The sequence below is a fragment of the Muntiacus reevesi genome, chromosome 15 (assembly GCF_963930625.1).
Source record: "Muntiacus reevesi chromosome 15, mMunRee1.1, whole genome shotgun sequence".
Lineage (NCBI taxonomy): Eukaryota > Metazoa > Chordata > Mammalia > Artiodactyla > Cervidae > Muntiacus > Muntiacus reevesi.
In genome coordinates, this window is record NC_089263.1 from 62,925,769 (window position 1) to 62,940,865 (window position 15,097).

General features: G+C 55.0%; 1 protein-coding gene across 1 annotated transcript in view; it reads left to right on the plus strand.

Moving 5' to 3' along the window:
- DYNC1H1 (dynein cytoplasmic 1 heavy chain 1) overlaps nt 1-15,097 on the plus strand; it is a 62,849-nt gene that overhangs the window by 39,788 nt on the left and 7,964 nt on the right. The window contains exons 41-58 of the mRNA XM_065906540.1: nt 38-203; nt 2,894-3,057; nt 3,944-4,073; nt 5,932-6,065; nt 6,510-6,624; nt 6,723-6,884; nt 6,989-7,203; nt 7,280-7,484; nt 8,488-8,661; nt 8,764-8,883; nt 9,063-9,183; nt 10,460-10,655; nt 11,007-11,124; nt 11,205-11,420; nt 12,324-12,536; nt 12,637-12,764; nt 14,215-14,368; nt 14,903-15,049. Of these exons, the coding sequence (XP_065762612.1) occupies nt 38-203; nt 2,894-3,057; nt 3,944-4,073; nt 5,932-6,065; nt 6,510-6,624; nt 6,723-6,884; nt 6,989-7,203; nt 7,280-7,484; nt 8,488-8,661; nt 8,764-8,883; nt 9,063-9,183; nt 10,460-10,655; nt 11,007-11,124; nt 11,205-11,420; nt 12,324-12,536; nt 12,637-12,764; nt 14,215-14,368; nt 14,903-15,049 (2,878 nt within the window). The remainder of the gene's footprint in view (nt 1-37; nt 204-2,893; nt 3,058-3,943; nt 4,074-5,931; nt 6,066-6,509; nt 6,625-6,722; nt 6,885-6,988; nt 7,204-7,279; nt 7,485-8,487; nt 8,662-8,763; nt 8,884-9,062; nt 9,184-10,459; nt 10,656-11,006; nt 11,125-11,204; nt 11,421-12,323; nt 12,537-12,636; nt 12,765-14,214; nt 14,369-14,902; nt 15,050-15,097) is intronic.

Here is a 15,097-nt window from a genome sequence, read left to right on the forward strand (position 1 = left end):
GGCACGCCGCTCCGCGCTGAGCCGGGCTCTCCCCCAGGTTCCTGCGCCACGTACCGGTGGTCTACGTGGATTACCCGGGCCCCGCCTCGCTGACGCAGATCTACGGCACCTTCAACCGGGCCATGCTGCGGCTCATCCCGTCGCTGCGCACCTACGCGGAGCCGCTCACCGCGGCGATGGTGGAGTTCTACACCATGTCCCAGGTGCGGCCTCTCTGCCCCCTCCCGGGGCCGAGGGCTCTGTTAGTCTGAGCGCTGTCTGGCTTCCTGTGGAGCCCTCACCAGGTCACTCCTCCAGCCGTACCGCAACCAGGCGCTTCGTCTCCTTCGTTCTGCTGTCCTGGTCTGGCCTGTATGCGCGTCTTCATTCCCTGGTGAAGCTGAGACTGGACGGTGCGCCTTCTAAGCGGGTGTGCACACTTCTGTCTCAGCAGACCCAGCCCCGGCACGTGGGTCTGCACTCGCTCCGTGGTGTTTGTGGTGACCAGGTGTGGCCGCCACACTCGGGCTGGACCAGTTACACTCCCAGCATGGTGCCTCCTCCAGTCAGCCTTGGAAAAAGGCTGATGCAAACCGTCTTTGCTCATTGGATGAGCAGAGGTGCTTCTCCTGGTTTGTTTGTTTGTTTCTTTACATTTGAATAGAAAATTCATTATTTTCATTTTCCTAATGTTTTCTTTTTCTATCAGGGGAAAAAAAAGAAATCTTAAGGACAGTTATCACTTGCTGCCAAATTGAGGGTAGTCTTTCTCCGGTGGTTTAGTCGCTAAGTCATGTCTGACTCTTACAACCCCATGGTCTGTAGCCTGCCAGGCTCCTCTGTCCATGGGATTCTCCAGGCAAGAATACTGGAGTGGGTTACAATTTCCTTCTCCATTCTCATGGTTTTGATTGGCATTCCTCTGTTAGTTTCTAACAAGGGCTTCTGCAGGAGAGCTGCCGATATTGCACTGAGACATCGTTTAGCTTGGAGTCCTGTGTGAGAACTCCCTTGTCATGTTATTGCAAATGCTTTAGACTTTGTATGATTGCAACCTCTTACCTACATGTTTTGTGTGTGTGTGTGTTACATCTATGTTTATTAAAAACTGCTACAAACAGAGCCTGTACAAAAAACTTGAACATCCACCCCTGTGAAACAGTAAGCTCCAGGAACATTATCGCTTAGGACTTCAAATTCCTCTGCCTTAGCCTCATAGTCTTCCTCTGTCATGGTTCAGTCTTCCTTCCCCACTACTTTGAAATAGTAGTCTTGAGAGACATTATCGCCTAGGACCCCCTCGTCCTCTGCCTCGGCCTCGGCCTCTTCCTGCAACCGCTTCCCTTTTCTTAGACTTCACCTTCGGTTCCACATCCACGAGTAGGGTGTCCAGAGGTAAGCTGTCCAGCAGAATGAAATACTGGATGTTACTTCCTCGGATACTCAGTGTCTCCAGCTGTACCGGCTCTCTGTTCTTCAGGGTCATTTTCACTGCTTTAAGATGCGTATTCATACTGACATCTACACCTTTGCTTGTTCCATGGACCTGTGTTCCATTCTTTAATTCAGTGGTTACAGTTTCGTGACTCAATTTCATCAACAATCTCCTCACCTCACGAGCTTCATCCTAGCGGCGCCGTCACGCTTTCGACCCGATAGTACACAAAATCCGTACCTATGTGTTTTAAATGTCATGAAGTATAAACTTTTTTCTTTGTTTCTCTTTTTGAGTCAATGCTTAGAAAAGCTTTCCTTCAGCTTAGGAAGTACATTTTTTAAAGCATCTCTATAAGAATTTTTTTGTAGTTTTATTTACTTTTAGTTTTCTCAATGTAAGTTTTAAGACATAATTAATTTCTTTTTTTTTTAATTTTTTTATTTTTCAGTGGGTTTTGTCATACATTGATATGAATCAGCCATAGAGTTACATGTATTCCCCATCCCAGTCCCCCCTCCCACCTCCCTCTCCACCCGATTCCTCTGGGTCTTCCCAGCCCACCAGGCCCGAGCACTTGACTCATGCATCCCACCTGGGCTGGTGATCTGTTTCACCATAGATAATATACATGCTGTTCTTTCGAAACATCCCACCCTCACCTTCTCCCACAGAGTTCAAAAGTCTGTTCTGTACTTCTGTGTCTCTTTTTCTGTTTTGCATATAGGGTTATCGTTACCATCTTTCTAAATTCCATATATATGCATTAGTATACTGTATTGGTCTTTATCTTTCTGGCTTACTTCACTCTGTATAATGGGCTCCAGTTTCATCCATCTCATGAGAACTGATTCAAATAGATTCTTTTTAACGGCTGAGTAATATTCCATGGTGTATATGTGCCACAGCTTCCTTATCCATTCGTCTGCTGATGGGCATCTAGGGTGCTTCCATGTCCTGGCTATTATAAACAGTGCTGCGATGAACATTGGGGTGCACGTGTCTCTTTCAGATCTGGATTCCTCAGTGTGTATGCCCAGAAGTGGTATTGCTGGGTCATATGGCAGTTCTATTTCCAGTTTTTTAAGAAATCTCCACACTGTTTTCCATAGTGGCTGTACTAGTTTGCATTCCCACCAACAGTGTAAGAGGGTTCCCTTTTCTCCACACCCTCTCCAGCATTTATTTTTCTGGAATTGAGCTTCAGGAGTTGCTTATATATTTTTGAAATTAATCCTTTGTCTGTTTCCTCATTTGCTATTATTTTCTCCCAATCTGAGGGCTAAGACATAATTAATTTCAACATAAAGTGAGCACCTTGGATCTAACTGTACTAAATCATAGCCCCAGTGTTATTGTCATTTCCTTTTTAAATATCACGGGGCCTGGATTCTTTAGTTTAACGTAAGCGTGTTGCACAGCGTTTGCCGTTGCCGCTTTTCTCGCTGGGCCTTGACGTGGGGCTTGGTCTCCCCGCAGGAGCGGTTCACTCAGGACACACAGCCGCACTACATCTACTCACCCCGGGAGATGACCCGCTGGGTGCGCGGGATCTTCGAGGCCCTGCGGCCCCTGGAGACGCTGCCTGTGGAAGGCCTCATCCGCATCTGGGCGCACGAGGCGCTCCGGCTCTTCCAGGACAGGTGAAGCCGAGGGTCCGGGTAGCTCCATGCTCCCCTATGTTGACCGCCCGAGCTAGGGTCTGCACGAGGCTGGCCTGCCCCTGTGGTGGAGCCTCGCATCTGGGAATCGATCACGGCCACTCCCTGTCTGGGATGTCGGCACTGTGACTGCCCTGCTGGTTACCTCTGGACCTTGGGCAGGGCATTTTAATTCACCTCTCTCCCTGTTGGGTGGGCCCCACGCAAGGTCCGAGTGCAGAGGTCACGGGTGACTTAGCGCCTTCTCACTACGGCCTGGGGTGCCGTCCTGTGGCCATGAGCCCTCCCTCGTTCTTAGTCTATTCTCAAAAGAGGACTTGCAGATGTGTCTCTGGGGCTTCGGTTTTTCTTTTACCTGTTAACCACGTATATCAAGTGTAAGCTTTGATCACTTATATCACTTGTAAGCTTTTCACTTTTCCTGGTTTTGTGACCAGTACCAAGGGGAAGCCTTGCTAATAGCTGTAGTTGGTGTTCAGCATGGATCACAGGAGGTTCTTTGGTTTGAACCAATGTGTCAGTAAAAGGTTGAGTCTTTTTATCTTTTAAGGAATCAAAAATTACTGATTTTTAAAAATCAGAACCTTTTTCTTACACTCTTTGTTCATAGCTCTGTACAACCTTTGTTTTATGACAGGTTCTTAGTTTCCCTTTATTTTTCTTTTACTTTTAATTTCATGTGTTTGAGCACTGCACTGTAACATCTACATTCTGGATCACTTAAGCCCTCTTGAGTTCAGATTCTTTGGTTCTTCCGTTTGCAGAAAGTGAAGGCTTCTGGTAGAAGACTAACGCCAGGCCTCGGGGTAGCCCACAGCACCCTCAGAGCCTGGTGTTTTCTCACCACGGCCTGTCTTTTCCTCTGCAGACTCGTGGAGGACGAGGAGAGGCGCTGGACCGACGAGAACATTGACATGGTTGCTCTGAAGCACTTCCCCAACATCGACAAGGAGAAGGCCATGAGCCGACCCATCCTATACAGCAACTGGCTGTCCAAGGTGACGCGTCTGCAGCGCGTCTGCAGGCCTCCTTTTCCCCTGTCCTTTTAGTTAGGAGCATCATCTGATCAGAAGCGTCTTTGACGTGCATTTACTGTAAAGGAAGGTATGGTTACAAGCGCGATGTTGTTGTTTAGTCGCTCAGTCGTGTCCAACTCTTTGCGACCCCATGGACTGCAGCACACCAGGCTTCCCTGTCCTTCACCATCTACCGGAACTTGCTCAAAGTCATGTCCATTGAGTTGGTGATGCCATCCAAGCATCTCGTCCTCTGTCAACCTCTTCTCCTGCCCTCAGTCTTCCCCAGCATCAGGGTCTTTTCCAGTGAGTCAGGTCTTTGCATCAGGTGGCCAAAGTATTGGAGCTTCAGCTTCAGTCCTTCCAATGAATATTCAGGGTTTATTTACTTTGTAAATGACTGGTTTGCTCTCCTGGAAGTCCAAGGGATTCTTAAGAGTCTTCTCCAACACCCCAGTTCAAAAGCATCAATTCTTTGGTGCTCAGCCTTTTTTACGGTCCAGCTCTCACATCACGGCGGTGTGATGGGCTGCAGAATTGTAGCAGTGGATAATTTAGGGCAGACGATCCCAGGAGCAGGCTGCTCTGAGAGCGGCGGATACTGACCAGCAGGGGATGTGGTTCAGCATGTTTGCGTTGAAGGGAGTCTTTGCCTCACCTGCTTTTATTTTCCTGACAGCAAAAACAAGGCGTTGTGGGTAAATTGTGTGAAAGTGTTCCATGTACTGATATCCTAGGCAGAGTGGATGTTTTGAGAATAGCCGGGGGTTGTCCTTTTCTCAGAAAGGGAGCAGGGTGTCTTAGAAGGTTGCAGCCTTGGCATGCATTTCTTCAGTGGGCAGTGCTGACTTGGGCCCGAGAGCAGTCTTCCTTTAGGAGCTCAGACTCACAGGGTGAAAGAAGCTCCATCTTGGGAGGGCTGACCCCGGCGTGGGGGCTCAGGTGAGTGTTCACAGGCCTTCATCTGGGTGTCGGGAAGGGTGTGGCAGACCGAGGGGCTGCAGGAAGCAGGGGCACAGAAGCAGGAAGAACAGGGGAGGTTTGTGCAGTGTTGCTGGAATTTCCTATTTATTTCTAGGCTCTAGATACTAATCCTGTTTCACTGACAGGCAAGATCTTCTACCAGTGACTTGTCTTTTCACTTTGTTGATAGAGTCGTTGGAAGAATGCACATTCTTAACGCACTGTCATTTAAATCCTCAATCTGAGTTGAGGGTTCCCCGAGTGTGTGTCCGCGGCCTGGCGCTGGGCCTCTGCAGGATTGCTCTGTCACTTGGGTTTTTGCAGGGGCCTTTTACAGAGCTCTGTCCTGTTGGCTGGTTCGTTCATTGCTGTCTGGGCTAAAGCCACGTGGTCGTGATCATGACTGTGAGTCTGCCTGCTGGGATCACAGTGTCTCACACATGGTTCTTCTCTTGGTGGGAGTCCTTCCATTCTGGGCCTTTCCTTTTCCAAATGAAATCTGGAGCTGGCTTGTCAAGCTGCGCCAGTGCAACTTACACCACCGAGTCTGACGGGGATCACACTGAATCCACGTGCCGCTTGGGGGACTGGCATGGTTGCAGTCCTGTGTTTATCTCTCTGTGACTAATGTGTCTCTTCATTTACTGACACGTTCTGTGATGTCTTTCAGTGAAGTTCCATTTTCTCTACAAAGATTTTCCATGTAATCTTTAGATCTCATCCTAGTTTACTTCCATTTTTGTTGCCATGTTGTAAATACCTGCTTTTGTCTCCTTCTTTATGACAGTTTCTCAGTATGTAAAGATGTGATCCACTTTGCTGTAAGAACTAAGGTGATTTCTTCCTAGTTAAGTGAATCTTCCCTTCCTTGCTACAGGACTACATCCCAGTAGACCAAGAGGAGTTAAGAGATTATGTCAAAGCCCGGCTGAAAGTCTTCTACGAGGAAGAGCTGGACGTGCCTCTGGTCCTTTTCAACGAGGTCTTGGACCACGTGCTCAGGATTGACCGGTGGGCTTTTGACTTTTGCAGCCTCACTACTCACCCACGCTGCTCTTAATGGTGGGGGGAGGGCTCATGCTGCCCTCCTGACAGGCCCCCACGCCTCCGCCAATGATTCCCGCTTTGCCTCTGAGTCCAGCTCTACTGTCCCCAGCATCCCCACTAAGCAGAGCCTCAGTCTGCCTCTCCAGGCATCTCCTACCTGCCTTGGTTACGGCCGCTCACCCTCCTGCTTGAGTTACCAGAGTGTCTGGGGACAGGGCCCTGTCTTTTTTGACCTTTGCTGCCTCACTGGCAAATAACAGTTGCTCCGCGGATATTTAATATACAAATACAAGTTGAAATGCATTCCAAATATTGTAGACTGGATCCTGAAAAAGGTTAGCATTTGAGTGTCCAAGGGGGAGTGGAGCATAAAAACCTCAACCTACATCCCTTCTGATGATGTTCCAGAATATTCCGTCAGCCTCAGGGCCACTTGCTTCTGATTGGCGTCAGTGGAGCGGGCAAAACCACCCTGTCGCGCTTCGTGGCCTGGATGAACGGGCTGAGCGTGTACCAGATTAAGGTGGGTCTGGCCGGAGCCCCTTGATCCCCACGGTGGCTCCCTGCCCATGCACGCAGCTCCTTGAGCGAGAACGGGGCTGACCCGCCCCGCTCCCGCAGGTCCACAGGAAGTACACGGGCGAGGACTTTGATGAAGACCTCCGCACGGTGCTGCGGCGTTCCGGCTGTAAAAACGAGAAGATCGCGTTCATAATGGACGAGTCCAATGTGCTGGACTCCGGGTTCCTGGAGCGGATGAACACCCTGCTGGCCAACGGCGAGGTAATCACTCCCTGACGCGCCGCGGCGGGTCGCGTTCCGTGGCGCCGGGCTCCGGGCTCCAGGCTCCGAGGCCCAGCCAGCCAGGGTACCGCTGTGTTTCCCAGGTGCCCGGCCTCTTCGAGGGAGATGAGTACGCGACCCTGATGACCCAGTGCAAGGAGGGGGCCCAGAAGGAGGGCCTGATGCTGGACTCGCACGAGGAGCTTTACAAGTGGTTCACCAGCCAGGTCATCCGCAACCTGCACGTCGTCTTCACCATGAACCCATCCTCCGAGGGCCTCAAGGACCGCGCGGCCACCTCCCCCGCACTGTTCAACAGGTACGCCCCGCGCCCAGCTCCTTTCCAGGGGCAGGCCCCCCTCGGGAGCCGCTCTGAGACCTGGGCGCCTTGGCAGGTGTGTGCTGAACTGGTTTGGGGACTGGTCCACGGAAGCGCTCTACCAGGTGGGCAAAGAGTTCACCAGTAAGATGGACCTGGAGAAGCCCAACTACATCGTGCCAGATTACATGCCGGTCGTCTACGACAAGCTGCCGCAGCCGCCCTCTCACCGCGAGGCCATCGTGAACAGCTGTGTGTTTGTTCATCAGACTCTGCACCAGGTGGGTTCTGTCTTGAGGTCACGGGAGACGCGAAACTGACCTCCGTGCTGACGTGGAACTGAGCTGATGTAGAAGCAGCCCCCAAGGCACTCTGGGTTTGACACTGTGCCGTCGCCCAGGAAAGACGTGCCTGGTTCTCGCCTGTCTCCTGCCTCTGTCAGCAATGTCTCACCTGCTCGGGGCCCGGATGCACATTCCGGGGCTGTCTGGCCCCCTCCCCACGTTGACTTCATCTGCCCTGCTTGCTGCCTCTCTCTCCAGGCTCACGTCCTCCCCTGGGACAGGGGCCATGCTCTCTCTGTGAAGGGCCAGCTGGGTGGTGGTGCAGGCCTCACGGCCTTTGGGGTCCCTGCTCTGCAGCTGTGGCACAAGAGCCTCGTGGCCGTGAGCAAGCAGGAGCCCCACGTGCGGAGGCCGCCCCACGGGGCGTGACCTCCTGTCCGCGGCCAGCTGTCCCTCAGTGGGCGCTCTGTATCAAGGAGTCCAGCCTGCCCCCATCGGAGGGCTCTGTGAAGAGCACTCTGACCTGCGGGCGTCCTGCGGGCCCTGCCCTCCCGCTCCCGCTCCCGCAGGCCACCCCCACTGCCCCCTACCCTCTCCACGCCTCCCTCCGCCGGCGGGGACCGGGGCAGCTGATCTGCCTCACCCCTCTTGATGCCATTTCTTATTTTGGTTCTGCTGAAAATCAGCAGAAGGTAGAGGAGGTATGCTGACACCCACGTAGAGACGACCAGTGTGGGGGGGTCTTTCCTGGGAAGTGCACCCCTGCGGCCGCCAGCACTACCCTTCTCCTCTCAGAGAAGCAGGAGGAGAAAGCTCAGGGGTGGGAGGGTTTCTCGGCGTCTCACGGGAGGCAGCCGGAGCTGGTCTTGAGTGCAGGGACTGCTGAAGTCTGGGGCCATACCACCACGTCACACCAGCAAAACAGTTACATTCTGAGGTTTGGTCACAGTGTGTTGAGGCTAAACCGCGCAGAAATAACAGGATCTTCATTTTCCAAAAGGCTAACGCCCGGCTCGCCAAGCGAGGGGGCCGCACCATGGCCATCACGCCCCGCCACTACCTGGACTTCATCAACCACTACGCCAACCTGTTCCACGAGAAGCGCAGCGAGCTGGAGGAGCAGCAGATGCACCTGAACGTGGGGCTCAGGAAGATCAAGGAGACGGTCGACCAGGTCCAGCGCGGCGCGAGCGGCCCTCGCCGGGAGGGAGCGAACCCGTGTGTGTAGGCGAGCCATGCGTGTTTCTGTTGGCCTGACATGGCTTTTGCTCCTCAGGTGGAAGAGCTGCGTCGGGACCTCAGAATAAAGAGCCAGGAGCTGGAGGTGAAGAACGCGGCGGCCAACGACAAGCTGAAGAAGATGGTGAAGGACCAGCAGGAGGCCGAGAAGAAAAAGGTGCTGCTTCTTGTCCCGGGGAACTGTGGCCTGTGTGGGCCGCACGCCTCCGTCTTGGGTTTGTGTGTGCGTGTGTGCATGTGCACGTGTGTGTGTGGTGTGGGTGCGCAGTGCTGTCTGGGTCTCATTCAGCCAGTTGGCAGCGCGCACTCCAGGGCTGAGCCGTCCTCTGTCTCCAGGTCATGAGCCAGGACATCCAGGAGCAGCTGCACAAGCAGCAGGAGGTCATCGCGGACAAGCAGATGAGCGTGAAGGAGGACCTGGACAAGGTGGAGCCGGCTGTCATCGAGGCCCAGAACGGTGCGTGTGCGCCGCAGGGCGAGAGCGTCAGGGAGAGGTCTCAGAAACCTCCTCTAGCTGCTTCAGACTGTCCTCATCTCTGACAGCGAAGTCCCCGTGGAGCTAGTCCACTTTCCCCGTGCGTGCGTGCATGCCAAGGTGCTTCAGTCGTGTCCGACTCTTTGCAATCCCATGAGCTGTAGCCCGCCAGGCTCCTCTGTCCATGGGATTCTCCAGGCAAGAATACTCGGGTGGGTTGCCATGCCCTCCTCCAGGGGATCTTCCTGACCCAGTGATCAAACCCACATCTCTTACATCTCCTGCATTGCAGGCGGATTCTTTACCACTAGCACCACCTAGGCCTTTTTTATGAGACAAAGTTAAGAAGATAAGTTTTTCATCAATACATTTTCTTAACCTGGTAATGATTTCCTAAGTATGCTGTTTGCAAATCCTTGGCTTGAATTTCATCTAGGAGTGTCATGAAGTGTGCAGTTTTGCCGTAACTGTTAAGTGTCCTGGTTGTGGCCGGCAGTGACGAGTCTAATCACTGGCAGCCTCCCCCCACCTCCCTCTTGCACCCCATGTGCTGAGACATGCTCTGGAGGAGATCACGACCCGGGCCCCTGGCCTCGTCTGCCCCGCACCGGGAGCGGCCTCCAGCCTGGCCCTCCTGCCCACTAGCCTCAGACTTGTTTCAGGTCACCTGATGGCTTGTAGTCATCACGTTACACCACAGAGGAGTGGAAGTAATCTTCCAAACCATGGCTTTTCATTCAGAGTTGGATTTGAATTAGAATTTAATTTAGGTCTCACCTGCCAGATGATTACTTTTAAAAGTGTTGTAATGAAAGTTCAGCCTGGGAAAAAATGCATATTTCTGCTTGTAGAACGTGTTGGCCATTTTTTTTTTGAGCTCTTAATTCCACATCTTCAGTCAGCCAGTAAAGACAACTTCTGAAGCATGGACTGAAAATGCCTTCATTTAATGGGTATAATATAAATGAGCGATTTCATTCTTTAGAAAAGTATTTACATCTTTATAGAGGTAAAGGAGTCAGGATTTTTGAGACATTTTTACAGATAACTGTCCCATTTTCCAGAATGTTGCGATCTGGGCTCAGTACCGTAAGGCCTTGGCAGCTGCTCTGGCCGCTGCAGCTATTCCAGAGGGCTTTAAGACAGGACACCCACGTTCGCTCAGGTCTCCTGCACAGGCGCCCCTTTCCTGGTGGGAGTCAAAGCGTCGCGGTGGTCTGGTCCCCCCTCACCGTGCACCTCCTCCCTTGTGCTCCAGCCGTGAAGTCCATCAAGAAGCAGCACCTGGTGGAGGTGCGGTCCATGGCCAACCCTCCTGCTGCCGTGAAGCTGGCGCTCGAGTCCATCTGCCTGCTGCTGGGGGAGAGCACGACGGACTGGAAGCAGATCCGCTCCATCATCATGAGGGAGAACTTCATCCCCACCATCGTCAACTTCTCCGCCGAGGAGATCAGGTGGGCAGGCGGGTGGGGGCCTGGGCGTCTCTGACACGGCCTCTGCAGAAGGCAGTGTCGGCTCACAGATCACACAGACTCCTCTCCAGGCCATTTCCACCCCAGACAGCCAGATTCCCTCTCCCCGCTCCTGACGGCAGTTCTCTGATCCCTTGACCCCTACGACCCCCACAAGTGGCTGGGGACGCAGAGCTGGCCCCGAGAACCAGGGAAGGGGTGGGAGGTGAGCGCCATGGCCTGGAGTGTCCTCCGTGGTCAGCCAGGTGGCAGAGGGGAACTGGCTCTTGTTTTCTGAAAAGCTCCCCTTCACTTTTGCCCTCCACATGCTTAGAAAGAGCTCCTCTTTTGCAGTGACGCCATAAGGGAGAAGATGAAGAAGAACTACATGTCCAACCCCAGCTACAACTACGAAATCGTCAACCGGGCCTCCCTGGCCTGCGGGCCTATGGTGAAGTGGGCCATCGCCCAGGTGAGCAGCCCGGCCAGGAGCCCCCAGGGGTGGGCCCCCTCACCCGGTCATGTCTAAAAACCACCCGTCCGCCTCGGCAGCTTAACTACGCCGACATGTTGAAGCGCGTGGAGCCGCTGCGCAACGAGCTGCAGAAGCTGGAGGATGACGCCAAGGACAACCAGCAGAAGGCCAACGAGGTGGAGCAGATGATCCGCGACCTGGAGGCCAGCATCGCCCGCTACAAGGAGGAGTACGCCGTGCTCATCTCCGAGGCCCAGGCCATCAAGGCGGACCTGGCGGCCGTGGAAGCCAAGGTCGGGTTGTGCTCAGGAGCGCGGCTTCCTGCCGCCCCGGAAGCGCTGCTGTGCGCGGGGCTCGCCCAGCGGGAAAGGGACGCGTCCGCGAGTGCTGCCCGTGCCACGGTCGTCTCGGGGACGAGCTGTTTAACGTCCTGGAGGGCCCTGGGGACGCCTTCCTGCGCGTTGACTGAGTGGTGTTAGGTAGATAGCTGCCAGCCATCTAAAGCCGGGGCCCGCCAGCTTTAGATAGCCGCCCCACCGTGGCCAGCTCCAGACCCTTTTGTTCTCATGCCTCCGGCTCTGTCCGCCGTATCACCAAGGCCTCCCTGTCGGGGCCTCCCGTCCCTCCCCTTGTCCCCTCCTCTGCAGCCCCCATCACTCACACCCACACTCCCCCCAGGTCCCCAGAATCGGCTCCTTGGTCTGCCACGGGCGTCTCGCCCCTCCAGCTCAGCCCTCCCCGGAGGCTCCTGCCTGCTCACACACACGTCCCAGGGCTGGCCCTTCCTTCTCTCTATTCACCTTAGGCCCTCAGACTCTAGGACTGTGTTCCTCCCCAGTCGTGTGTGATCTGGGTCCCACCCCCCTGGGGTCTGAACACTGAGCTTGCTTCTCTCTGCAGCCCGCCTGAACCCTGTCTGCAGGGGACAGGAACCAGTTTGCACTTTTCAGCACAAGTCCTGTTTGATTTGGGCTTCCCCTGTGGCTCAGCTGGTAAAGAACCCGCCTGCAGTGCAGGAGACCTGGGTTCGATCCCCGGGTTGGGAAGATCCCCTGGAGAAGGGAAAGGCTACCCACTCCAGTTTTCTGGCCTGGAGGATTTCATGGACCCTATAGTTGATGGGGTCGTAAACAGTCAGACACGACTGAGCAACTTTCACTTCACTAACTCATTAACTTGTTTGATTTTCCTTTTAGGTGAACCGGAGCACGGCTCTTCTGAAGAGCTTGTCTGCCGAACGGGAACGGTGGGAGAAGACAAGTGAAACTTTCAAGAACCAGATGTCCACCATCGCCGGGGACTGTCTCCTGTCAGCCGCCTTTATCGCTTACGCAGGTTACTTCGACCAGCAGATGCGCCAGAACTTGTTTACCACCTGGTCCCACCACCTCCAGCAAGCCAACATCCAGGTAAGTGTCTGCAGAGACGCTCAGGAAGGCGGGGCCGGCGTGAGGGTCGGTGGGCTCTCCGCGGCCTCACCGGAAGCCACGCCGTCCGCTTCCCCCTCAGTTCCGCACAGACATCGCGAGGACGGAGTACCTCTCCAACGCCGACGAGCGTCTCCGCTGGCAGGCCAGCTCCCTCCCCGCAGACGACCTGTGTACGGAAAACGCCATCATGCTGAAGAGGTTCAACAGGTAACGTGCGCGTGCGCGGCGGGGGACGGGGAGAGGTCTGTGGGCCGGGCTCCCACGCCCTTGGGAAGAGGTGAACAGAAGGTCGGCAGCGGGCCAGCACGCTTGCCTCTGACGGCGGGCTGTGCGCAGTTCCGTTCGTTCCTGTGTTGCGACTGTCCACACCCTGCACGAGGGGCCCCCCGTAACCTTGTGAAGTTGATGGGCGTGGCTCTGTGATGGGTGAACGTTAAAACAGACCCTCTCTTAAAATATTGTAAGAGCTGAAAACGTCTAGCTGGAGTTAAGGGAAACTGCTGCCTGGTTTTGGCTTCAGGAGGCTGGAGTCAGAGGAGGAACAGGCCTGCCGTGGAGGGGGCTAATGGTGCCAATCCACAAGCACCCCCAGGACTGAGACTGCGCAGAGATCCCCTAGCTGACCCTCCTCCGTGGCAGCTCCCAATCCCAGGCACCCTGGGGTTTCCTTCTGTTTTCAAAACTAAGCCCCAACTTCCTGTCTCACCTTATCTGTACCTCTTGCTGTGTGCCGCTGCCCCGGGGTGCAAAGAGGAACCAACCCTCAGGTCTCAGAGGGTCTCGCTGGGGGCGCTGGCGGGCATGTCCACACTGTGCGTCCTGATGGGTCACCTGAGCAAGAGTGCAGACTGCAGTGCCCGTCCCACAAAGCTTGCACGCGTGAGTGTTCACGAGGGCAGAGTGTGTCCTAGCAAAGGCCCGGAAATGCCTCAGACACCCCTCATTCGGGCCAGCGACCAGGTCACTGTGTGTCCTCCCCGGGCCCCGGCAGGAAGCTGGGAGCCCTTCTTCCAGAGCCCCACATGAGGGTGGCTACAGCGGATGGCAGGGCCGGCTGGGTGCGCACACAGCAGAAGCCGGAGGCGGCGGGTTCTCACCACGCGCCCTGTGCTAGCCTCTGAGTTCTGGGCAATCGCACACACGTGTTACAGTATTTTAAAACACCCAAACTGGCTGTGTGACCTTGGACAGAGGACATTCACCCCTCTGTGGCTCGTCTCTTCCATAAATAAGACAGGTGTGGCGATCACACCTGTCTACAGGGTACCCGTGAGCGCTGAGTGGGAGGGCCCACACGCCTGCAACTCGTGGGCCTGAGGGTCGGGGCTGCCAGTTCCTGCTCTCAAGAGTCTGCCCCGCGGGCCAGCGAATCCTCCCAGCCAGCCAAGCGCCTATGCTTAGCCTTCACAGAGCAGCGTCCTTGCCGCGGAGAGACAGTGCTTTGGCGGTAGCCGTTCTGAGCAGTCTGCTTGAGTCATTGCCCGCACAGGAGGTCCTCAGAAGGAGGATTTTACGCCAAGCCTTCGGTCACATGGTTTCTTCTGTAAACCTGGACCCCACATCTGAGCCCGGGACACCTCCCCACCGCCCTGCCGGGCTCTGCCCGTCACGTCCTCAGGCTCCCCTGGCATCTGACCTGTCCTCTGCCCATCCCCAGGTACCCGCTGATCATCGACCCCTCGGGGCAGGCCACAGAGTTCATCATGAACGAGTACAAGGACCGGAAGATCACGCGGACCAGCTTCCTGGACGATGCCTTCAGGAAGAACCTGGAGAGTGCGCTGAGGTTCGGCAACCCCCTCCTGGTCCAGGTGTGTGTGCCCCTCCACTGCCAGAGGGAAGGCCTTTCGGGCTGTGTTAGTTATCTGCAAACGCAGTTGATGTGAGTCACGAGGTACCGTGCCACCTTCTGAGCTTTGTGAGAAAGGAGTTCCCTGGCAGTCCAGTGGTTAGGACTTGGCGCTTTCACTGCTGGGGTGTGGGTTCAGTCCCTGGTCGGGGACCTGAGATCCCACAAGCCGCGCAGCACAGCCCAAAAAGAAAAGAAAGCAGGGGTAAAGCTGTGAGACAGCTCTGTGAAAACGCAGTGGAGGCAGTGTTTGCTCTCTAACCCCACGTAGTCCGGACGGCCCCATCCCCTGGGACTCTGAAACCTGTGCTGGGAGCGAGGCACAGAGCCCTTCATCTGCTGAAGTGGCCGGGCCACGTGTCAGGCAGTGTGGGTCTCAACGGCTGGGTGGCTGCTGGGGAGACGTATTTATCTGGAGTAGGAAGTCAGTTAAACGTGGGTGGAAACACACTCTGTGAAACTCACTGTTGATGACGCCTCGCGTATACACACGTAGGACGTGGAGAGCTACGACCCAGTTCTGAACCCAGTTCTGAACCGCGAAGTCCGGCGAACGGGGGGCAGAGTGCTGATCACCCTCGGCGACCAGGACATAGACTTGTCACCGTCCTTTGTCATCTTCCTGTCCACTCGCGACCCCACCGTAAGGCCCAGGGCCCACCTCCACGGAGACGGGGCAGCGATGGGTAGG